The sequence below is a fragment of the Balaenoptera acutorostrata genome, chromosome 10 (assembly GCF_949987535.1).
Source record: "Balaenoptera acutorostrata chromosome 10, mBalAcu1.1, whole genome shotgun sequence".
In the NCBI taxonomy this organism is placed as follows: domain Eukaryota; kingdom Metazoa; phylum Chordata; class Mammalia; order Artiodactyla; family Balaenopteridae; genus Balaenoptera; species Balaenoptera acutorostrata.
The window spans coordinates 42,590,844-42,615,153 of NC_080073.1; the positions used below are offsets into that span (position 1 = coordinate 42,590,844).

The 24,310-nt window shown below is 42.4% G+C and overlaps 1 protein-coding gene across 3 annotated transcripts in view; it reads right to left on the reverse strand.

Annotated features, from left to right (window-relative positions):
* LARS2 (leucyl-tRNA synthetase 2, mitochondrial) overlaps positions 1 to 24,310 on the reverse strand; it is a 268,263-nt gene that overhangs the window by 42,184 nt on the left and 201,769 nt on the right. For all 3 annotated transcript variants that reach the window (XM_007168883.2, XM_057554822.1, XM_007168882.2), the window contains 5 exons: positions 19,421 to 19,528; positions 18,067 to 18,226; positions 9,650 to 9,754; positions 6,733 to 6,848; positions 3,766 to 4,049 (listed from right to left, as the gene is read on the reverse strand). In XM_007168883.2, coding sequence (XP_007168945.1) covers positions 3,766 to 4,049; positions 6,733 to 6,848; positions 9,650 to 9,754; positions 18,067 to 18,226; positions 19,421 to 19,528 — 773 coding nt within the window. The remainder of the gene's footprint in view (positions 1 to 3,765; positions 4,050 to 6,732; positions 6,849 to 9,649; positions 9,755 to 18,066; positions 18,227 to 19,420; positions 19,529 to 24,310) is intronic.

Consider the following 24,310-nt stretch of genomic DNA (forward strand, 5'->3'; position numbering starts at 1 on the left):
AAATGAAGTTCATCGATTGGTTTCTTTTTAAATATTAATGCATTTTCCACCAGCTTTTGAGAAAGCTATGATAATCATTATGAATTTAAAATGTCATAAGAACAATGCCCCATCATGAAAAGATAATTCACAGTATGGACTCTCTTTGTACTGCAGAGTACATGATGTTTTAAAGAAACTTACAAAATAAACATTTAAATCTTCAACAATGAAAAGCCCTATTCTGTACTTCTCTGAATTTAACATGGTAGAATATCTAACAGGAATCTTGTCTCTTTACTGCATTCACTTTTCTTTCAGGCATATCAAGACTGCCTTCAGCCAATGCCTACTCTATGATGCTTATGAGGCAAATCAGTTTATGAAGAAAAGCTGAAAACCAAATGTAGTGAGATACTGTGCTGAAAAATGAACTTGGGGTTTTTTCTATCTCTGTCTCTTGGGTAAGGGGAGCAGAAATCCACAGGGGGTGACCTCAGGAAGATAAATCACCCTGGGAGCCCAAAGGCAGAGCTATGCAGGGGCCGCCTCATACCAGCTTGTGCGGATTAACTGTCGGGATCGCTTCCCAACTCTGGGACAAATGATGCCAAGTTGGTAGTCTGAAATTAGCCCTTGGTGGAAGTACCTATACCACAGAAATGGGCTAACACTACAAATCAGAAGCTCCCCTCCGGAGAGCTATTTAGTACACTTACCAACACACCACTGCCTAAAGGAAGCTTCCTTATAGAAGGGTGAAGATAGCCCCCCTGTTCAAGAAAGTGAATGAAGTGAGATGCTTGGTGTGTAAAGGGTTGAAAAGAAAAAGCAATCCTCATCCTAGGCATGCAGATGCCTGGGGAGGACTAAGGTTCCACAAGGACCCAACTGCTGAACCAATTTTGAAACATGTTGGTAGGGTGATGGCCCTGTGGGACTGAAGCCAAAAGCCACAACTTCTGGGAAGCCAAGAGAGAGTACCCTGAGCCAAGTCTGGCCAAGGAGGGTGCTTGGCTTCCTTGAAGACCCCCCAAAGGCATGGAACAGCAGTGGATGGGGTGAGCCAGCTACCGACAGCTATTAGCAGGGACCCTTTGTGGCCGTGAGAAGCCACAGCAGGAGAACACGGCTCAGACTCCAGGCTCTCCCTTCTGAGGCATGGAAGTGGGACCAACCACCTCTCCAAATGCTGCCCTTTTGGCAGTATGGGTCCTTGGGGGTTCTTGGAGAATTTGAGGAGGGGGATGAAGAACCCCAAGAGGAACTGATGAATCCTCTGCTAATTTAGCACGCAAGGGCTTGAGTCTGTTTTTAATTTAAAAATAAAAGAAGTGTTGCCTTTATATGTTGCATCTGTGACGCAGTTCATACTGGCTTTCCAAATATTATTGGAGGAAACAGCCACTCCCCATCTTCTGCTCATTAAATGGAAGTGGCTCAGCAGAGAGCACAGGAGCCCAGATCTGGCAGGGCTCTGGGCTCCCAGGGGCCTCCTCATTTCAGTCAGGGGGCCTCCCACGGGGAAGAGTGGTGGTCCCTGGGGTAGGAGCTTATCGGAGAGAGCCCCAAGGGAGCCCTAATCCTGTTTCCTACAGTGCATCTCTAAATGAAAGCCAGGGGACTTCCCTGGTGGTGCAGTGGTTAAGAATCCGCCTGCCAAAGCAGGGAACATGGGTTTGATCCCTGATCCGGGAAGATCCCACATGCCGCGGAGCAACTAAGCCTGTGCGCCACAACTACTGAGCCTGCGCTCTAGAGCCTGTGAGCTGCAACTACTGAAGCCCATGTGCCTAGAGCCCGTGCTCCGCAACAGGAGAAGCCACCGCAATGAGAAGCCCGCGCACTGCAACGAAGAGTAGCCTCCACGCACTGCAACTAGAGAAAGCCCGTGCGCAGCAACAAAGACCCAACGCACTCCCCCCCAAAAAATAATAAAATAATTTAATAAATAAATAAAATACAGGTCTTTTTATTTGGAAGGCAATCAACCAGAACACATACTATTTGGGGAAATAATTAGAAGATAACTGTTACTTCTTCCTCACCATTAGGGCACCCATACAAGTTAGGAAGAAAATGCAGGATTCAACTGATAAAAGGACTAATATCTGACTAAAACTTGCCATGCTGATTTTCTTTTTAAAGGTCATGTTGGACTTGAAGACAACCAACATGTTTTCCTGCTGACACTAAAAGCTGGACTACACGGAAGAGGCTACTTGGTAAGTGGGATGGAGAGATGATGGTGATGGTGACAACGTTATTACCATTATTAGCTCCAATAGTAATAATACTAACACTGGGTGGCAGATACTAAGCCAGATGCTTCACGGGCATTATCTCATTTAATCCCTAGTAACCCTGGGGATTATGAGGTAGACACTACTCATGTCCCCATTTTGCAGTTGAGTAACTAGGGTTCCGAGAGGTTAAGAAATCTGCCCAAGGTCTTGGAGCTCAAGGGTAAGGAATCCACCTTTGCTGGACTCGTGCCTGTGGTGCTTACCACCCCATGCTGTCCCGCTTGGCCACATGGGCTCAGTGGCTCTCAGCCCTGCGTGCTCATTAGAATCATCAGGGAGACTTGACCAAGACCAAGGCCTGGGCTCTGCCCTCCAGGAATCTGCAGCCAAGGTAGGAAACCTTATCCCCACCACCAACGCCCTGGGCTGCCACAGCTGGTGGGCTGAAGGCTGCTGATGTCTCTGGAAGGGAAACCCTTTGTCACTGTTTATCAACAAAGAGGGTGATACCCTAAAATGGCCCAGAGCTTCCTACGTTCCTGAATGCAAGCCCCATCTCAAACCTCAGAACCGCCTGGGTGAGGACCTGGGTGGACTGTTGGCAGGCCCGGGCAGGATGGCACTAATATTTCCAGTTACAGAGTGTCTGCTAGGTGTCACTCTGCAGAGTTACATGCATTAATTCTCGTCTTCTGAAATCCCTTCAAGGCGGTTATTTTAGCTCCCGATAAGGGAATCACAGCTCAGAGAGGTTAAGTGACTTTCCCAAGACCACACAGCTAGGGAAGAGGCAGGGCCAGGACTTGAAGCCATTACTGTCTGACTCCCCATTCTGAGCCATGCACTTGCACTATATGGTTACCCAATTACTGACCTAGAGATACTAAGAAGAGGACTAAGTTATTTTAAAACAACCCCATCATGATCTATAAGGCAGAGGAAAATGGCTTTTCCATAGAAGGAAGAAGGGAAATATTACAGCTCGGCATCTGTTATTTATTTGTTTAATCAGCTGGAATGGTATCATAAAAATCACATGTGAGACATGCCAGTGAATTAACAGAAAAACATAATCCTACTGCCAAAATGAGAAGAAATGAGATATGGTATGTTTCAGTATATTAAAGAATGAGACCCCCTGAGCATACTTGTCCTCGTAGCTACTACTGCTCTGCTACTTGTGATAAAAATCCCCACTGTTATCACAGCCGCTGTGTGGGAAAACGGTGAGGCGTTTTCTCTCATCTCTGAGAAGCTCTTTGGAATATAAAATGGAGGAAAGTGGTCTCTTCCAAAGCTATCATGAAAATGTGTAGCTTTTCCACCAGTTGGATCAGCTGTTTCTGGGGAAGATGTGAATTGACATTGCTGCTTCTACCGGCTCAGAAGAGAGGACAGGGTGCTCATCACAGGGGCTGGGCCCCAGATTCCAGCCCCTTCTCTCAAAGGTAGCAAAAGACCTAAGACCTACGTTATTCTTTCCAGCTAAGTGGAAGTCTGGGACCAGACATGGTCACAGCTGGGGGACGTGGTTCCTTACCTAGGGCAGGAGCAGTTCACCCACTCCGAAGCCGAGGCCAGTGGGGAGCCTCCCTTGCCAGTGAAAGAGGTGATGCTGGGCAAGGTCACAGGCAAGTCCTCCAGAGGCACGGGCACAGGACCGCAGGCCGGGCAGTGAACCATGGGGATGGGCGTGCCCCAGTACCGCTGCCTAGAGATCAGCCAGTCCTTCAGTTTATCACTTGTCACCTCTCCGCCCACTCTCTTCCTCCGGGCTTTCTGAGTCACAGCTAGAAATGCATCCGGCCGGTTCATACCTGTGAACTGAGAGGGGAAGGAGAGAGATCGCGTTCCTCCCTTGGTAAGAATGAGCTGCCACCCTGATGCCACCACCCTGGATTGCCATTTTTTGTGTGGTCTGTGCAGGGCCGCATTGTGACTCTCTGTTGCCTTTGTGGGCACATTCCTCCTTACAGTATTAAAACTTATATTTTATGATGGTGGTGAATAAAGATGAATATAATTTTTGACCTTAGGAGTTCACTTTTTTCTTCTGATGTTAAAAGAAATTAACACTTTTTTGGGGGCCCCTGAGAGTATTGTGGGCCCTGGTTTATGGCTCTCCTTATCACCAGAGCCCTGTGGCACCTACAGAGAGAGGCAAATATCAGCATTCAGCTGCCAGTAAAAAACTGCATATTTATTTTAATGACTACTCCCCTCTTGAGATAGGGGTAGCCAGAAAAGAAAAGTTCATTATCCTAGAGCTGAAGGAATTCGGGCAAGCAGGGGAACAAACTGAGGCCTCAGCTTGAAGGACCACCCCTTTTGTATTTAAATGCTCCCACGTTAGAGACAGCAGGGCAGGACACTAATAGCAGAAAAGAGGAATTCTCTGTTCACCGGACACTTTTGAGAGAACCAAACTAATGATAAGAATCGGGCCAGCATGGCTTGCCAACGAGGGGATCGTGGGAACCTTGGAATTGGTTCAGCGCAGATGTACCGCAAACCTACTAGGTGTCAGGCTTGTGCTAGGCGTTGGGAGCAAAAAGATAAATCTGATCTGCCCCTATCCTCAATGAGCTTACAGCCATGGGGCATAAAGAATAGGAAAGTACAGCTATGTTTATCAAAAGCAGCCTTTTCCATTAAGCGTCTCAAGTGTCCTGAAGACTGAGCTCTCTACCAAGGAACCACTTACACTCTGGGAGAGCACTTTCTTTGTCCTACACTCCCACTATCATGTAATTATGGTGCAGGTGATCACAAGCTCTCTTGAAAGTCCATCTTCTCAATGCATTACTGTTTTCACATCCCAGAAGCTCATGGAGGCTTTCACCATCCATTCTCCTTCCATCCATTGAAAGAATTCCTCCAGTCTAGATATTCAGTCTAGGGCCACCAGAGGATTCAACAGAGCACCTGAAGCTATTTGAAAGAAGCCAGGGAGCATAATTAATGCTCAGTCCTATAATAAGGAGGAGGCATTTTTCTGGCTAATTCAGAAGACTAATTTTGGCCATGACTGTCCCCTTTCTCGCACTGCACAGGGTTATCTGGGTCTCCTTTTTGGCACCTTGGCTTGGCTCTGCTCCACATCTAAGAAGCCTGCTCACACACAGTCTTAAGAAGGGTTTAAGGTTCAGTATCTTAAAACATGACTCATGTCTGTGGATATAATTTATGAAGTGAAGGCACAAACATGAGGTCAGAAAACATTGCCACTCCTGATAGAGGAAAAAAACCTGGCTAGTCGCTTATTTTTTATATACATAATATCCTATAGCTAGGTAGTCCCAAACCTGAAAAACCTGGATCTTCAGGTCTAACGGAATCAGGATCACCCAGGTGGGGCCAGTAAGCATCTCCCAGGTGATTCTGAGACATGGCCGGGTTGTAATCACTATGTTAAGCCAGGAGTTCCCAGGCCCTACTGCACGTTAGAATCACCTGGGGAGTACTGAATGCTCCTGATGTGTGATCCATGTCCTCTCCACTCCCCCAACCATTAAATCAGAATATCTGGGGTGGGACTCAAGCATCAGTATTTTTTTAAATGTTCCAGGTGTTTTCAAAGGGCAGCCAAGTTGAAGAAAGAGTGCTCTAAACCGGAACTCTCAAACTTTAATGTGCACTCCAATCACATGGGGTTCTCACTAGACCAGGTCGGGTCTGAGAGTCTACAGTTCTAACAAGCGATGCCAACGCTGCTGGTCCGGGGACCAGACTTTGGGTGGCAGAGTTCTAACCCAGGGATTCTCAAAATGTGGTGCCTGGATCAGCAGCAGTAGTGGCATCACCTGGAAACTTGTTAGAAATGCAAATTCTGCGGTTGCATCAGGGACTGTGAAGCAGGATCTCCAGATGGGGGCCAGGGAATCTGTGTTCTAACAAGGCCACCAGGTGATTCCGGTGTGTGCTCAAGTTTGAGAATCACTGTCTAAGCCATTTCCCACTTCCCCCTTCCCCACCTCACCCTTCTTCTCCCATCATAATTTCTGGCCTAGTTCGGTATCAAGGCTGAGCTCAAATCCTGCCAGACTTACCACCTAGCAAGAGACAACCTTGACCAAATAAACATGACTCAAAACTTCTCTGCTGATTTCTAAAACTGAGTCAAACTTTAGGTGGGAATAAGTCAGTAATCTGGGGAGAACAGAGATCTCTAAAAGGAACAGCCAGTTTTGGTCACCTGTCCCAAGGACTCAGTTTCCCTGGAAGAGGTCATTTTTCTTAAGCAGAAGATTCGCAAAATAAAGTTTAGTTGCTTCGATAACCACACTATCCTAGGATCAGGTTCAACTTGGAGCTGATAAGTTTTAGATCTTGAAAAAGAATATTATTTTGTTTTCATAGATTAAGAAACGAGGCTGCAAGACTGTTAGTGTGGGTATGAATGAAATGATAGGTTGTAACTTGCACCCAAAGGAAAATGTGTCATCAAGCTCATGTCAAGGCCCTGAGTTTATAAGTAAGTTCTTCAGCCACCTCCACGGGCACCGACCTCCGCAGAGCTGCTCAGTCTCTCCGTGCCATCTGGCATCGTTTCAATGACTTCAGAGTACGACAGGCCCAGGGTTTGGGCTAAGAGAGTGTCCTCTAAGCTGGTGCTGGGAATTCCTGTTTAGGGGAAGAAACACAAAATGTCTCCTTTGCAAATGGCCAAATCACAAAGTAATTGACAGCACTGACACTCAGCGTTAGCTTCTGAAGGGAGACTCTAAAAGATTTTAGTCACAGAAATTATAAAACCACATCATATTCATTGGGAAAATGGAGAACAGTCTTGGAGAAACTCACTACCCTAACACAATAGTTTACCATATTGGCACTACTTCCTGTAAGTCTTTTTCCATTGCTTAGTTTCTTTTAAAAAATAGTTGTAATTCTAAAATATACAATTTTGGATGCTTCTGTCACTTAAATAGTAAATCACAAGCATCTGGGGAAGTGTCTCCTTTGAGTGACACAGGGCAGTGGAGTTCTCTTGAGAAGCAGGGCTGACTCCTCCAGCAGCTCCTAGCACCCCAGAAAAATCCACTCGGTAAGTGGAAAGCTGGCCACTGTGTTTCTTCAAACTATGCTTTGTTCCCAGAGGCAACAATACATTCTGAATAGACATTTATTCTTCAACCCACATATGCCCTTGAGGAGATGGAGTTGAATGTAAGTAAATCACTCATCCAGAGGGCCAAGGCATGCTGTTTCAGCTTCAGCTATTAATAAAAACAGGCTTTTTAGTTGTTGGTTCTGTAGGCCAGGGTTTCTCAACCTGGGTCCTACTGACATTCTGAACTTTGCTGGGGGGCCTGTTCTGTGTGCTGTAGGATGTTGAATAGCATCCCTGGTCTCTACCAGTAGAAATGTTTCTAAAATTGCCAAATGTTGCCTGCTGCCAAATCACCCCTGGTTGAGAACTGCTGTACGGTCAACTGTCAAAACTGCTGACATCCTTATGGACACTACACATCACGCAGCAACTGAGAGAGATAAAACTAAGGGTAATACACAAAATGCTTACGTCAGGTGTCCATGAACAACCTCTCTGGAACACTGCCCTAAAAGGGTGATTTAATGTTTGGAGCACACATTCTGAAGCTCCTTGGTAAGATGGAAAACTCCATGGTATGATGGAAAGTTCTGTGGTGTTCCAGCTGAGATTATGGACGAAAAGCATCTAATGAAGCAAATAAACTCTCAGAATGGACTTGAAGGATACTGAAGGGTGAGGACAAATGGCAAGCAATAAAGGTTGCTGAAAAGTGTTTATGGTCAAGAAGGGAAAAAAGTCATTTACTGCATTCCAAAAGCTTGTGGTCTGTAGTAACTAGGAGCAATCTTCGAATGGAGACATTGTGACCACGGAATTTATTTGATCACATAAAGACCGCTCTGGGCCATGGTGTTGGTCATGTGGGGCTCAGTAGAATGTGAACTATTTGTAATATGCAGGTGAGATGGTGAAAACTCCACTTTAACTCTTGTTTACTTTTGTTTCTGTTCTTCTTGGAAGGCAAGAGCCAATAATTCAGAAAACATTAATTACGGAAGTGTGGGAAATCAAGACAACAGGAAAAATGATTTTCCATGCATACCCAAGAAAATCAGATTTTCCTTTTTCTTTTTCCCTTATCCTTCAGAACTCTCAATATTGTGTTAATACTTTGACTCAAAATACCAAAAGGGGAGACTTCCACGGTGTCCAGTGGGTAGGACTCCACGATCCCAATGGAGGGGGCCCAGGTTCAATCTCTGGTGGGGAACTAGATCCTGCATGCATGCTGAAACTAAGAGTTCGCATGCCACAACTAAGAGTCTGCATGCGGCAACTAAGAAGTCTGCACGCCGCAATTAAAAGATCCCTCATGCCGCAACTAAGACCCAGCACAGCCAAAATAAATAAATAAATATTTGAAAACAACAATAACAACAAAAACAAAAGGGAAAAAAGCCACATCAACAAGAGCTTCCTTTATTGTTTATCTTGGCTGGTTCTATTAATGAATTTTACTAATTATAAAATGCATTAAAGTAATAGAAGGAATTATTTCCTTTAAGCAACATACTTTCTAGGTTTAAATTGTCAGAGGAGAATGACTTGAGTGGCTTAATATCTGTTTTCTGTGTTGATGTTTCTTCAAATCAGTTTGCCAAAAAAGGATCTGAGAATTGTGAGCAAAAACATGATTTCAATAAGCAATGCTATTTCTTCTGTGTGCTAGGAGATAGAGAGTGTGGAAATAACTTTCTCCGCAGGTTTTGGCACTTTGGAGACTGGCTGGAATCTACAGTAGGAAAGCTGTAGAGAGATGCTCAGGTCTACCCTGAGGGCAGGTCTTGGATGGGGTATGATTAGGTCTCACGCCTTGGTTCAATCCCAGACTTCCTGTTACGTGATGAGAGGTTAGAACTCTTAGGAATGAGTAAGGCCGCCAAGGATATCCAATTTACAGCTCTAAATATGCCTTCGATTTTACTGCTATTTCACGATCCCTTTCTTGCATAGCTGAAGTTCACTTCCTCCACAAAGCCTTCACCAAAAACCCAGCCCACATCGATCATGTGTGCTTTGAACGCCCATCTCAGCAGTTGCTGTTGGTTCTGTGAATTCTGAAATTGGATTTTCATCTGAGTTGTATGGTTCCCCACATTGTATAGGCAAGTCTCACCAACTAGCTCTACTGGCAAAATCCATGGGCCAGACATTTTTCATTACTCTCAGTAGCAACTAGCAAGATGTGATATACTTGGTACGTTTTCAAAATGTGATGCTTAAATAAGAGATGATGAAATGAAGGGACATTCATTTTTACAAAGAGGCAAAACAGATCATGGAATATATAGTCAGCTCTTCCAGGCTAGTATTTTGATCTTAAACCTGCCAAGTATATTATCCTGATTACATTTTAATGGCTACTTACCTATTTTTGCATCCAGAGAGCCCTCAGAGTCAGCTTTGGCCAAGATGACAACAGGGACTTCCTGCTGGGTGAGCATGCTCACAGCCGTCACGGGTGTGAGGCAATCTGAAAATGAGAGCAAACAACTGTGGACGCCAGTGTGCTGGGACTCTAACACCATCTGAATCTCAGAGGAGACAAGTGAGAAAAATAAGCTTTAGAATTTCTGTGTTTTTGTGCTAATTATTACAGAATTTGTTCTTTGAAGGTATTAACAGATAATTCACACTAGTGGAGAATCAAAATTAAACAAAAAAATGAAAATATTCATTCGCGCTCCTAACCAAAGACATGAAAATGGCATTTTTACTTTCCAGATGGTGGAGTAAAGATGTTCCCACCACCCCCTTTTCCTTTTGAAAAGTACCTCAAGTATACAGAAGAATGAGAAACACAACAATCTATCTATGGTGAAACTAAAAGATATCTGAAATTTTAAACTATACCACTTGAAGACGGAAGTGTATAGGAAAGGAGAAAATGACTGAGCAGAGAGGAGATTTCCACACATACAAGGACAAAACAGTTCCTTCCCATGTACCATTTCTAAGGAGATACCAGAGGTTGTGGTCCAGCAAAAGGAAGGGGTAAATCAAGAAAGAGACAGACATGGGATCTAGGAAACAGAGGATCCAACAAAGAAAAGAGGGTAGGGACATTTGCAGAGCAGAGACAGAGAGAAGTCCCAGGAGGACAGATATGCAGAAGCCTGGAGGATGACCAGGTCATATTTAAGCAGGACAGAGAGCCCCAGGAAGCATCTTCAGGAAAAAAAGGGGATGGATAGATTATCTGACAGGCTGGAATATGCAGAAAACTTGAGAGGAGTTTTAAACAGCTTCTGGGAGGATGTGGGAAGACAGTCAGAAATTCAAAGAACACAAAGCAAATTTAAAAAATGAGGACACCATGAACTTCAGGAAAAATAGAAAGTTATATAAAAAGGAAAATGTAATCGTAGTATATTTGGCTCAGGTGACCAATATTTATGTGGTCATAATAAAACACTTAATTTGGAATTATCCAAACAGTGTGTCATCTTAAATGAAGCTTATTACAACTACTGCAGCAGTGAGATAAACCATACATACATGAATCTTCACTGAATATATGTAGGACTGGAAGCATGAAGACCGCAATAAAGTCCCAAAGGAAGAAGGGATGAGAGGTGTAAACAATTAGTGAGTTCATTTGAGCTTTTGCAACATAAGCAATTAACTACAGTTATAATTTATGAACTATTACTATTTACACCCGCTATGTTTTAAGACTTTATATAGATTTATCTAAAATATGTTCTACAAACCCCAAAGTTAAAATAAGCCTAGGGGGACTTCTCTGGTGGTCCAGTGGTTAAGACTTCGCCTTCCAATGCAAGGGGTGTGGGTTCGATCCCTGGATGGGGAGCTAAGATCCCACATGCCTCGCAGCCAAAAAACCAAAACATAAAACAGAAGCAATATTGTAACAAATTCAATAAAGACTTTAAAAATGGTCCACATCAGAAAAACCTTAAAGAAAAAAAAGCCTAGGAATTAGGATTTATTTTTCAGAGAGGTAAAGATAGGCTCTGTAAACATCTAAGCCAGCTCCGATCTTCCTTCACCTTGGGTGTCAGGAAGCACAGGACAGGGTATGGTGGGGACAGAGTGAAAATGCAACGCAAATGGGTCTCCAGGGATGAGGTTCAGCCAGCACCCTGGTACCATGACTGGGAGGCACCTGCTGCCGGAGCTGCTGAAGTGCTGACACCCTCAAAGTGGACACCCAGATTTCTGATTCCATATGGTCCCTTCTCAAAGAAAAGGTATACATTTGCAAATTCTGTAATTATGGTATGTTATTAGGAGGATGGACAGTGAGGCGTGGTGGAGTGAGAATAAAAGTCACTAGGTAATGTCAGGAACTGGTGAATGGAGAGGCAGCAGTGTAGGCATATTATACAGACATGTGGCGGTCTATACCAGAGAAACAGCGGTGGCACAGACTGCCAGTTGACCCCATATCTGTCTCTCCTTCTGATTCAGCAATAGAATGTTTAGTTGGACACATGACTGCATAGCTAATGGCAGCCCTGCTCAGCCTCCCTTGCACTGGGTATGGCCATGGGGTAAGTGTAGAAGCAACTTGCAGGTCATGCTCTCAAAGGGAAGGAGCTGCCCTTCTTCCCCCACCACCTTCTTACTGTGACACAGATGAAGTGTGGAACAACCTAGAACACACAGATAAGGGCAACGTCCTAGAGGGGCAGAGCAGGAAGACAGAAAGAGCCTCGACCCCAATCACCCCACAAAGCAGACTTGTTACACCCACTCTGTATGTCACGTGGGCAAGAAATAAACTTCTGTCCTTTTAGTCACTGTTTTTCTAGGACTCTGTCACAGCCATCGAACTTATATCCTAAGTAACAAATTCCCCCCAAAATTAAAAGTGGTTGGGTAAGGTGGCTACTGTCATTGTTGTTGTTAGTACTCTCTGAAATTTCACGTAATATACATATATCACCTAGATTTTTAAAAACACAAATGGATTTTTATAAAGAGAGATGGAAATTAAAGTAATCTTGAAGTATTATTATTTTTCACCTGATAAGAAAAACTTGTAGAAGGGTACCATCACTGGTTGTGAAGTTGCACTGAAATTCATATATCATTGGATACAGCACTCTAAACTGATATAGCCCTTTCAGAAACCAATAAAAGCAACTTGTAAACAGAACTAGGAAAGGGTTCATAACCTTTGACCAAAAAAATCACACTCTTGGGGATGTTTCCTAAGGAAGTAATTCTATAGAGGCAAAGAGCTGTCTCCATAATAGCCCAAACATGAAAAAGGCCAAATGTTCAACATGATAGGGAAGGTTTAGGATATTATGGTACACTGAGTAGACAGAATATTATGTATGGATTAAAAAACAATTGGGAAGCCTGCCTAAAAACAAAGAAATATTTTCTGATATCATATTAAGTAAAAACCAAAAAATAAAGACAGAAGCAGTCTGATTTTTAAGATAAGCATGTGCGGGAACACGAATTTAAAAGATTTATGACACATACAAAAGAACGAAGTTGAACTCCTACCTTTGCTATATATAAAAATTATACTTAATTTAAAAATGGATTAAAGACCTAAATATAAGATCTAAAACCATAAAACTCTTAGAAGAAACATAGGTATAAATCTTTGTGATCTTTGATTAGGCAATGCTTTCTTAGATATGACACCAAAAGCAAAAACAAAAGAAAAAGTAGATAAATTGGACTTTACCAAAATTTAAAACTTCTGTGCTTCAAAGGACACCATCAAGGAAGTGAAAAGAAAACCCACAGAACTGGAGAACATTTTTGTAAATCCTATATCTGATAAGAAACTTGTATCTAGCATAAAAGACTATTAAAATTTAATAATAAAGACAACTAAATTAAAAAATGGGCAGATGATCTCAACAGATATTTCTCTAAAGAAGATATATAAATGGCCAATAAGCACGTGAAAAGATGCTCAATACCATTAGCCATCGGGTAAATACAAATCAAAACCACAATGAGATAATGCTTCACACTCACCAGCATGACCATAATAAAAAAGACAGACAATAACAAGTGTAGGCAAAGATGTGGAGAAATTGGAACCCCCATGTACTGCTGCTGGGAATGTAAAATAGAGCAGCTGTTTTAAAAAACAGTCTGATTGTTCCTCAACCAGTTAAAAATAGAGTTACCATAAGACCCAACAATTCTACTCCTAGATATTGGGTTGGCCAAAAAAATTCGTTCGGGTTTTTCCATTTGATCATATAGGAAAACCCGAATGAACTTTTTGGCCAAGCCAATATATACACAAGGAAATAAAAACATATATCCACACAAAAATCTGAACGAATGTTCATAGCAGCTAGCTGGAAAGTGGAAAGAAACAAAATGTTCATCAACTGATGAATGGATAAATAAAATCTGGTATATACAATGGAATATTATTCTGAAATAAAAAGGAATGAAGTACTGACTACAACATGGATGAACCTTGAAAACATTATACTAAATGAAAGAAGCCAGTAACAAAAGAACAAATATCATATAAGTCCATTTATATGAAGTGTTCAGAACAGGCAAGTTTATGGTGAAAGAAAGTAGATTAGTGGCTGCCTGGGGCTGGGGAAATAGGAGGAATGGGGGTGACTGCTAGAGGGTATGGGATTTCTTTGGGGGATGATAAAAATGTCCTAAAATTGACAGTGGTGATGGTTGTAAAACTCTGTAGATATACTAAAAACCACTGAATTGCACATTTTAAATGGGTGAATTTTATGATATGTGAATTATATCTCAATAAAGTCATTACAAGAAAAATATGAAAAAAAAGTAGAGTACTTGCATTAAAGGGTTGAATTTTTCTCCATTTTCCCACATAAAAGGTCTATTATGACAGTTTTTCAATTAGAAAAAAGTTCTTGGCCAGGCCTAGCATTCTCTACATTTCTCATTAGTCATGTGCTGGTGACATGAAGCAGGAAGCCAAGGAGAAATCCCAAGTAACTGAAGCAGTTCATACAGGGGTTAAGTCACAGCTAAATGCTTTAGAAGATACAAAGGATTACTAACTTAATAGTTAGAAATTACAAAGGAAACATTCCAGTCAAGAAGCTGCCCTCTGCTCTCAGGGCCCCCACTGCAAAAAAGGCAGGTCTTTCACGCCCCATGGAAAAACAGACCAAAGTCTCTGTTCATAACTCAGCAAAGCAGTGCTGCTTGCAACTAGGTCGCAGGGATGCTCTGTGGAAACAGGGTCCTCTGGTCAAGTTAGCGTGAGGAGAGCTGCATGACGTCCCCTCGTAGACAGTCGCAGTGCACGTTAGCACAGCGAAGGCACTAAAAAGTCCAGAAGCAAAGAAACCTATTTATTTTTGCTTTATTCCAGGTTACCTGAGCACGGAAGCTTTCCTCCACACAGCATCTATTAACATGCGCTGAAAGGATGCTAGTAGGAGCAGTTTGATCCGAGAATAAACTATTATCCACAGGATTCTGTTCCTTACCCTTTGTCCCACCCCCATGCTGAATCAATGGAGCCGGGGCAAGACAATAGGGAGCAATAAATTATTCAGTGTTCTGGGGCTTCTCTCTAATGTGTCAATAACAACAGGGTTTCTAAGTCACCCATTAGGGAGACCTCATTTACCCTTTTGGCAAAAAATACATTGTGTAGACCACTGGTGACTCAGAGCTGAAATGCATGGTTCCAAAGCCCCAGGGTTTGCATATTTTAATATTAGGAATGTAAGAAAAGACTCCAGGGAATGCCAGAACAGCTTCTAAAACTCTGATGATATTTCCCTATTGATGCTTTTTATGGTTTCTAGTTCCTATCAAGTCACAGCTTACATAACATAACTTAAATCAGAGGCGGTCAGCTGAGAAAAGGAGGCAATGCCAATGATTATGGAAATACACTCAATTTCAAGAACCGTATAGAGAAGGACCTTAATTTTTGCTCTCTTAAAGGAATCTGTGCCAATTATAGGAGCAAAAACAGTACATTTAGTCAATAACATCAGCAACCCAGTCGGCCAGGCCAGAAATCAGGGAGTTGTCCCAGGAGCCTTCCAAATACTTCTCAGAGCTGTTCTCGCCCCTCCTTTTGATGGCCACTGTTCTAGGGTCTTCACCATCTCTCACCCTAACTAATGGGGTAAGCCAGCTCTCCTGCCTCTACTCTGTGACTCAAGCATCACCCTGTCCACATGTGTCATCCTCCTCCTCCTCAGACCCCTCAGGGCTCATTCTGTTCCCACCAAGCACTCCATCCCACCTTGCCTGATAGGCCCATCACCTGCGCTGCAGAGAAAACTCAACTTACAAAGGTAAAATGACCATCCTTAAGTCATAGGATGGATCTGGGATCAGAACCTTGATCATCTTGTGCCAACTCAGGAGCCAATATGCAGAAATCAACTTAGCAACTGCAGGAACTCATGTTTGAGAATTTAAACTTCTGCAAGTGATATATTCAGTCACAACTGTGTGTTGCCATGACTTGCAGCAGTCACTGCTTTAACATTAGTTATCCTCAAAACTGGACATTTGAGGGAAAACCAAGCTGCTTGCCTGATTTGAGCCAGATGGCAATTGGTAAATGACACTAGTGATAAGATGTTCAGGTTTAAAATGTGACCTCAAAGGCCAAAGGAGGCATAAATCCATATTCATATGGTAATTTTAATTCATTGGGAAAACTGCATTACACTCAAGCACTGTACTGGCCATAAATGACTGATTCCACATGTCAACATCCAGAGACTTGACATGCAAATTAATCTAGAGACTTTGAATAAATTGACATCTGCAAAAAGAATATTTTTTAAAAAATATTTCCATTCTGAAAATTAGAATCAGAAAATTTAGAGACAAGTTTAGTGTTCCATTTGGAATTATTTCAGAGATTACTAAAAAGAGGGGAGAACAAAGCGAATGAGCCATTTAGCGCCAAAAGGAAATAACCAGGCCAAGTCAGATCTGCTGATATCCAAATGATCATGAAAACACTGCTCTCTGCATATGCTAAAATCATTTCTTAATTTCTTATGTATGAAAATGTTTTTGATTTATATAGTGTCTTTCATGTCAGGAACTCCATCTTTTGTAACTTATTAGCTGGTTAATCCTCTACTGCTATTACTTCACTTTAATTTGTGTCCCCAAATTAACCATGGGAAAAAAATCTAAGGCCAGATGTTTATATTTTTCAGTTTTTCAATTTTAGATATTATTTAACCAACATAGCCCTCAAGGAATCTCAAAATGCTCATGAAAGTAAAAACAATGAGTTTTCCCTTTAAACTAAACAGTTGAAAACAATCCAATCTTTCTTTTGAATACGTGGAAAAGAAAACTGAGAGAGACAGCTACTGGACTTTATAAGCACACACTGAAATCTTAAAAGAGTCTTTTCTCCATTTCAATATACAACAACAAAAGAGATGAAACCAAGTGATATCTGTCCTGTGCCAGTGAATTACATATGCACCTAGGTCTCCTCTGCTATGACGCCGCCTCCGCCCCCCGAAGACAGGACTGTGGACGGCCACCTATGCATCCCCGAGTGCTCAGTATGTAGCAGGCTCTCAATAAGTATTAACTGATCTGAATATTAACGTTGTTAAGTAAACAATTAGAAGTCTTAAGCAGAGATAAGCTGGGATGACATTGTTTATCTTTCTAACGTGATCAGGAAATCTTTCGTTCTGACTATTTTAAGAATAGCAATTAAAAAAAAAACTTTATGCCACCATTCAAAAAATTTTATTAATCAAATAATTTAAATAGACCTCCAATAATTCAGACTGTGTGCTTTGGGTTGAAGTTTATAGTCTATGAAAAGTGAAGTAGGCTGAGATTTTTACAGAAATTTTACATTTCTCTGGAGACCTACTTCTAAATGACAGGGGAGTTCCTTTCGCCTGCCCAGGATCCATATCCCCTTCCCCTGGTAAGAGCCTCTGAGTTTTAGAAAGCTACCCCTTCCTCACTGATGACAGTCTTGTTGGTCTATCAAGGAAGGTGCGTGGCCTTCCCCTGGCCAACAAAAAGGCCAGGGTCCCCAGTTATACCAAGCAAACACCTTTCTCTGCAACAGGAATCTCAAACCAAGTGCCCCAAGCACTGAGGGCAAGGTGAGAGCAGATTCACTCAGTCAGTGGTACTCAAGACACTATTAGTTCCTGCTGCCCAAACCCCCATGGCTGTCTGGTCCAAGTCCTCTTCCAGACTGGTTCTTCCCCACAGCTTTCCAGTATGTTCCCCTTCTCCCCTGGGTTAGCCAGAGATGGATTCTGTTGCTTGCAACCCTGGAATACTGACTAATGCGTAGGCACTTCCCAGTCCTCACTGACCAACACCTGCTATGCCAATTCTAGGTCAGCTTGATCCACTCATTTAAGACCTGTATTGAGCAGGACTCTGCTTGTCTCCTCAGATCACTGTGTGAATTCTTAAAGATACTAAAATTAAGTTACTGAAAATGTTTCCTCTAATTGTCACTGGCTTCCTTCCTGTCCCTGTCAATATAGTTTTATTTGATGATAAAATTATAAATTAAGTACCAGATTCTATTCCTATCAGAAAAGAGCTTTAAATCTAGATTATATTTAAAGGGAAAGAGTTGAGCTTTCAAACAAAAACTTAAGAAGCGGACAAACTAGTAACTCAAAGTAACTTAACATTTTCAAAGTTCTTTCTGATCCTCATGTTTTAAAATCAAAACATGAAAAGTTAGGCCAAGGAGAATAACAGATCACACAAGATGACATATGTGAAAGGACCGTGAACTCTGTGAAACATAAGGCATAATGCCCCCGTCTTAACCTTAACTTGCCAACTCACCTTTGCCAGGGATGAGAGCCTTCTGAAAGGCTTCCTTCAGAGAGCTGTGCCCATGTAAGAGTCTGTGGCTGGGAGAGATGGCCACGTGGGAGGTGCCGTAAACGGCCTCAGGGGTGACTGTGTAGGCGCTCAGCTTTTCTCCTGTGACTTGCCCATCAACCTGGCAGGGGGGAAGCAGAGTCATTTCATTTCTCAGTCCTCCCTCTGGGCTGCTGTGCTCCCCAGCCATATCCCTTCCCCCCACCCCTCCCCAATCCCAGACAGTGGTGACAGCTTCTGACCATAGCCACAGGGATGTGGGGACCTGAGGTGGTCCCTGGCAGGGGCAGAAAGGGCAAGAGAGAAGAGGGTCGCAGCTCCTCTTTCAGGAGGCCTCTCCAGTGTCCACAACCAGGCGTACTTGGGGGCCCCAAATCAAAGGGGGTCAAAGCATGCTCAGAAGGATGCCTTCCCCGGTTCTTGGCTCCTTTGTTCACAAATCAATAATAACTGTCAATGTTATTTGTCCTGAGAAAGGAGCTATACTTTCCTCCAGGATTTAAGTTACAAATAAAGGCATCAACATTTCTAACCAGAAAAAGACACTGAGACTAATTCCATTTTGAATAGGAAAGAAAGGACAGCCTGAGCTGAGCTCAAGAATGAGTGCTCCTAGGGCTGGTTAAATGCCTTTCAAGGAAGAGTCAAACATTAGGCACCAACTGAACGCCAACTATGTGACAGACACAGAGGACACAGAGAGGCCAGATCCTCCTTCCTTCACACATTCAAATGTGCTCACAAAGTGCCAATGATGTGCGAAGCGCTTGGGGCCCAGAACTAAAAGCCCACACTATGGACTGAGTGCCAATTAGGTGTCACCTATGGAGCCAGTCGTGGGGCCTCAGAGGCACAGTCACATGGCCCTGTACCTGCAGGACTGAGAGTGTTCCCTCCGGAGATGTCTCATTTTCAGGTGGGTCCAGGAATGGAGATGGAAACACTTTCATGATAAAATATTGGGCAAGGGAGAGAATACAGAAGACATTCCACATACAGTAGCCAGGTGGCTCAGAGACCCGCATCCCTCACCCTGGTGGAGAAGCAAAGGTCTTCTATGTGATCACATCTTGAAATGAAAATTTTGGATGTAATGAGTTAAATAAAATATGTTATTAAAATTAATTTCACCTGTTTCTTTGCACTTTAAAAAATGTGGCTACTAGAAATTTGAAATTACATATGTGACTCTCAGTATCTTTCTACTGGATAGCACTGCTGCAGAGTCTCAAGTTGCTGGTCTCTTCAAAGAGTTCTAAAAATGCAGAAGGGGGTTTCTAAGCATTAATTGCTGGAGATGCTCTTGCTCGATCACCTTTAACGTGAAGTCCAAATGGCAGCCCACACAGTCCCCGATCCAGTGGGCCTGCATGCCTTTTATTCCGTACCATTCTGGAAGGTCTGCCAGCGCGTCCTGCATGGGCTGTAGGAATGAAAGGAGAATGGAGAGGTAGAAGCACACAGCTTACTTAAGACAAAGCAAGTGATCTGGGGCTCGCTAAGGTGGGAGAACTGGGGACACTGAAGGAGGTTCAGGATTTAGCCCTTTTCTCCTTCACTTGTCAATCAGAGGGGCCCAGCAAAGGTCACACAGATGCACTCATCATGACTCAATTTAGTGAGATGGGTTTCATTCATTTCTCTATTTTCAGTGGGCCAAGGTTTCAGAGAGAGAAGAAAATTAACAAGGAGAAACCACGATTAACATCTTTGATGGATGTGGTTAGTGCATTCTCCTCCACAGCCTGGGACCTAAACAAAAGAAGTTCAAGTTTATGAATTTTTAAACCCTAAGATAAGTCATTCACAGGTATGGCTATTCTACCACTCAACTGTATCATATATAGAACATTATAAGTTTATTAAAAAAATAAAAATTAGCATAAGGGAAGCCATCACATTGATTTGTGTAACATTTACTATTAAAAGCACACATTTATTCTCATCGTTATCTAATTTTAATCCTAAAATCTTACAAAAGGGAGGCTTTTCAATAAACTATTCTCTATGGTCTGAAGCTCATGCCATCCCTTTATTTGAAGATGAGGTACATTCTTTCAACAAGTAAGTTTAAAAGTAAATCATATATTTATAATAAGAGTCCAATTTTAAATTCCTAATTGCATTATGACTAATACAGGCAACATAACGATGCTTTATTTGTGTAGTGTTTTGTAATTCATAAAGTGCTTTTACACACATCTCTTCTCACACCCTCTGGGTAAGGTAGCTCACTTTCAGATTAATGAGCCCACACTGTGAAAGGGTATAGCTTTCTCATGCAAGCCTGCAGGAAAGGACAAGTCAGGACTAAAACCCAGACCTTACTAACCGCATTCTTTTGCCTACAGTGCAGAGACTTACTCTATTGTGTGATAAACAACACAGAGCATTTTCTATACTTGTCATCTATCTATCCATCCATCCTCATTTATTCGGGAGAGCCTGCAAGCTTCAAGATCCAGAAATTTCTTCTGAGGCAGAAATTGTGGATTATGGACACCATCAAGTTGACCAGCAATGTGTTCATTCATTTGTTTATCCCTAGGAATGTATTAATTCCCCAACCCTAAACACAAGGACCTCATCTAGGCATTGGAGACTTGGGCATACACAAAGCAGGATGTGCCAGAGTCCCTAAAATGAAGTTTAAATAATGCACACATGGAGCCTGCTGCTATTAGTTGGGTAACTGATCAAAATGCAATGCCAAATGCTATTAGCATCAAAGAAGATGGGACACGGGTTGTGGAAGTGAATCAAGGGAAAAGAAAAATAGTGGGAGGGTAGGGAAGAAAAGTAACAGAGTGAAAAGTAGGGAGAGATATAACAGATTTGGGGGGGGTGGACCACAGAGGAGAAGGAAAGTCATAGGAAGTGGGTGGGTGAGGAAAGAAAAGTTCCAAAAAGAAAAGAAAGGAAGGGAAAAGAAGCAACTAAAGAGTGCCTGCCCAGCCCACATTAGGGTGCAATGACCAATCAATAACAGGGTGAGCCTTCCTGCCATGGGGCTGTCAACCTTGAGAGAAAAGCAAAGGAAAGAGGGAACGGAGTTACACTAATATTAAAATAGAAACCAGACGTGTGTGCAAAATAGGAAAAGGAGAGCACTGGAAAGCCTCAGTGAAGAGCTCAAGCTGTCCTTTTAACGCAACGTCACACTAAGGCTCAGTAAAGGCAGGTCCCCTTCCTTTTTGCTACCAATAGGAACCTAGCTGTGTGACACTTGGCATAATCCTTGTGCAGAGACCCAACTACCCAGCTCATGTTTATAGGTCATCTTCAACAAAATGATTCTAGGGTTCTCCCATTTCCGGACCATTAATCATGAAAGATAAAAATGTTTTTTTATGAGGAAATGTCATCAATTAGAAACCGTGGGTATTTTATAGTCTACCTGGTCATTTGGAAAGGAGATCCACAAAAACCAAATAGCTGATGACAAAGATTCAGAAATATTTTAGGTAAGTTTTGAAACTTGATAATTCAGCATGACCTATACTTAAGCCAATTCATGATGTTGATGAAACCGTATTGCCCAATCTCCCAGAGCAGGATCAAGGAAAACCAGAGTTGCTAGTTTTAAGTAAAATAAGCAGATCAACATGTGTCAATGCCATACATATATTCCAACATCTGTGCTTGTGAGATGGCTTTCCATAGGATATACAAAATGCTTTATGGGTCAAGTAAAGTTGCCCAAAAGGACCATTATGTTTCAGTATTTGCCTGAGTGAAAACTGACTTTTGAGAAGGTGGTAAAAGTCCTGCTTCAGGTTCCTGATTGTTCATTACTTCAATTAAAGTGGCTTTCTTTTGGTACAAACTATTATGTATACAATAAATAAGCTACAAGGATATATTGCACTGCCCAAGGAATATAGCCAATATCTTATAATAACTATGAATGGAGTATAATCTATAAAAATTTTCAATCACTACCTTATACACCTGAAACTAACATAATATTGTAAATCAACTATACATCAAAAAAAAAAAAAGTCAGAGCAAAGAGATTGGTTCAAGATGGCGGAGTAGAAGGAGGTGCTCTCACTCTCTCTTGCAAGAACACCAGAACAACAACTAACTGCTGAACAATCATCGATAGGAAGACACTGGAACTCACCAAAAAAAATACCCCACAACCAAAGACAAAGGAGAAGCCACAAAGAGATGGTAGGAGGGGCACAATCACAATAAAATCAAATTCCGTAACTGCTGAGTGGGTGACTCACAAATGGAGAACACTTATACCACAGAAGTCCACCCACTGGAATGAAGATTCCGAGCCCTACGTGAGGCTTCCCAATCTGTGGGTCCAGCAACGGGAGGAGAATTCCTATAGAATCATACTTTGAAGGCTAGTGGGATTCGATTGCAGGACTTCAACAGGATGGGGGGAAACAGAGACTCCACTCTTGGAGGGCACACACAAAGTAGTGTGCTCACTGGGACCAAGGGGAAGGAGCAGTGACCCCATAGGAGACTGAACCAGACCTACCTGCTAGTGTTGGAGGGTCTCCTGCAGAGGTTGGGGGTGGTGGTGGCTGTGTCTCACTGTGGAGACAAGGACACTGGCAGCAGAAGTTCTGGGAAGTACTCCTTGGCGTGAGCCCTCCCAGAATCCACCATTAGCCCCACCAAAGAGACCGGGTAGGCTCCAGTGTTGGGTCGCCTCAGGCCAAACAACCAACATGGAGGGAACCCAGCCCCACCCATCAGCAGACAAGTGAATTAAAGTTGTACTGAGCTCAGCCCACCAAAGCAACAGCCAGCTCTACCCACCACCAGTCCCTCCCATCAGGAAATTTGCACAAGCCTCTCAGATAGCCTCATCCACCAGAGGGTAGACAGCAGAAGCAAGAAGAACTACAGTCCTGCAGCCTGTGGAACAAAAACCGCATTCACAGAAAGATAGACAAGATGAAAAGGCAGAGGTCTATGTACCAGATGAAGGAACAAGATAAAAACCCCAGAAAAACACTAAATGAAGTGGAGATAGGAAACCTTCCAGAAAAAGAATTCAGAATAATGATAGTGAAGATGATCCAGGACCTCGGAAAAAGAATGGAGGCAAAGATTGAGAAGATTCAAGAAATGTTTAACAAAGACCTAGAAGAATTAAAGAACAAACAAGCAGAAATGAACAACACAATAACTGAAATGAAAACTACACTAGAAGGAATCAATAGCAGAATAACTGAGGCAGAAGAACGGATAAGTGACCTGGAAGACAGAATGGTGGAATTCACTGTTGCAGAACAGAATAAAGAAAAAAGAATGAAAAGAAATGAAGACAGCCTAAGAGACCTCTGGGACAGCATTAAGCATAACAACATTCGCATTATAGGGGTCCCAAAAGGAGAAGAGAGAGAGAAAGGACCAGAGAAAATATCTGAAGAGATTATAGTCGAAAACTTCCCTAACATGGAAAAGGAAATAGCCACCCAAGTCCAGGAAGGGCAGAGAGTCCCATACAGGATAAACCAAAGGAGAAACACGCCGAGACACATAGTAATCAAACTGGCAAAAATTAAAGACAAAGAAAAATTATTGAAAGCAGCAAGGGAAAAGAAACAAATAACATACAAGGGAACTCCCATAAGGTTAAAAGCTGCTTTCTCAGCAGAAGCTCTACAAGCCAAAAGGGAGTGGCATGATATACTTAAAGTGATGAAAGGGAAGAACCTACAATCAAGATTACTCTACCCAGCAAGGATCTCATTCAGATTTGATGGAGAATTCAAAAGCTTTACAGACAAGCAAAAGCTAAGAGAATTCAGCATCACCAAACCAGCTCTACAACAAATGCTAAAGGAACTTCTCTAAGTGGGAAACACAAGAAAAGAAAAGGACCTATAAAAACAAACCCAAAACAATTAAGAAAATGGTCAAAGGAACATACATATCGATAATTGCCTTAAACATGAATGGATTAAATGCTCCAACCAAAAGACACAGGCTTGCTGAATGGATACAAAAACAAGACCCATATATATGCTGTCTACAAGAGACCCACTTCAGACCAAGGGACACATTCAGACTGAAACTGAGGGGATGGAAAAAGATATTCCATGCAAATGGAAATCAAAAGAAAGCTGGAGTAGCAATACTCATATCAGATAAAATAAAGAATGTTACAAGACACAAGGAAGGACACTACATAATGATCAAGGGATCAATCCAAGAAGAAGATATAACAATT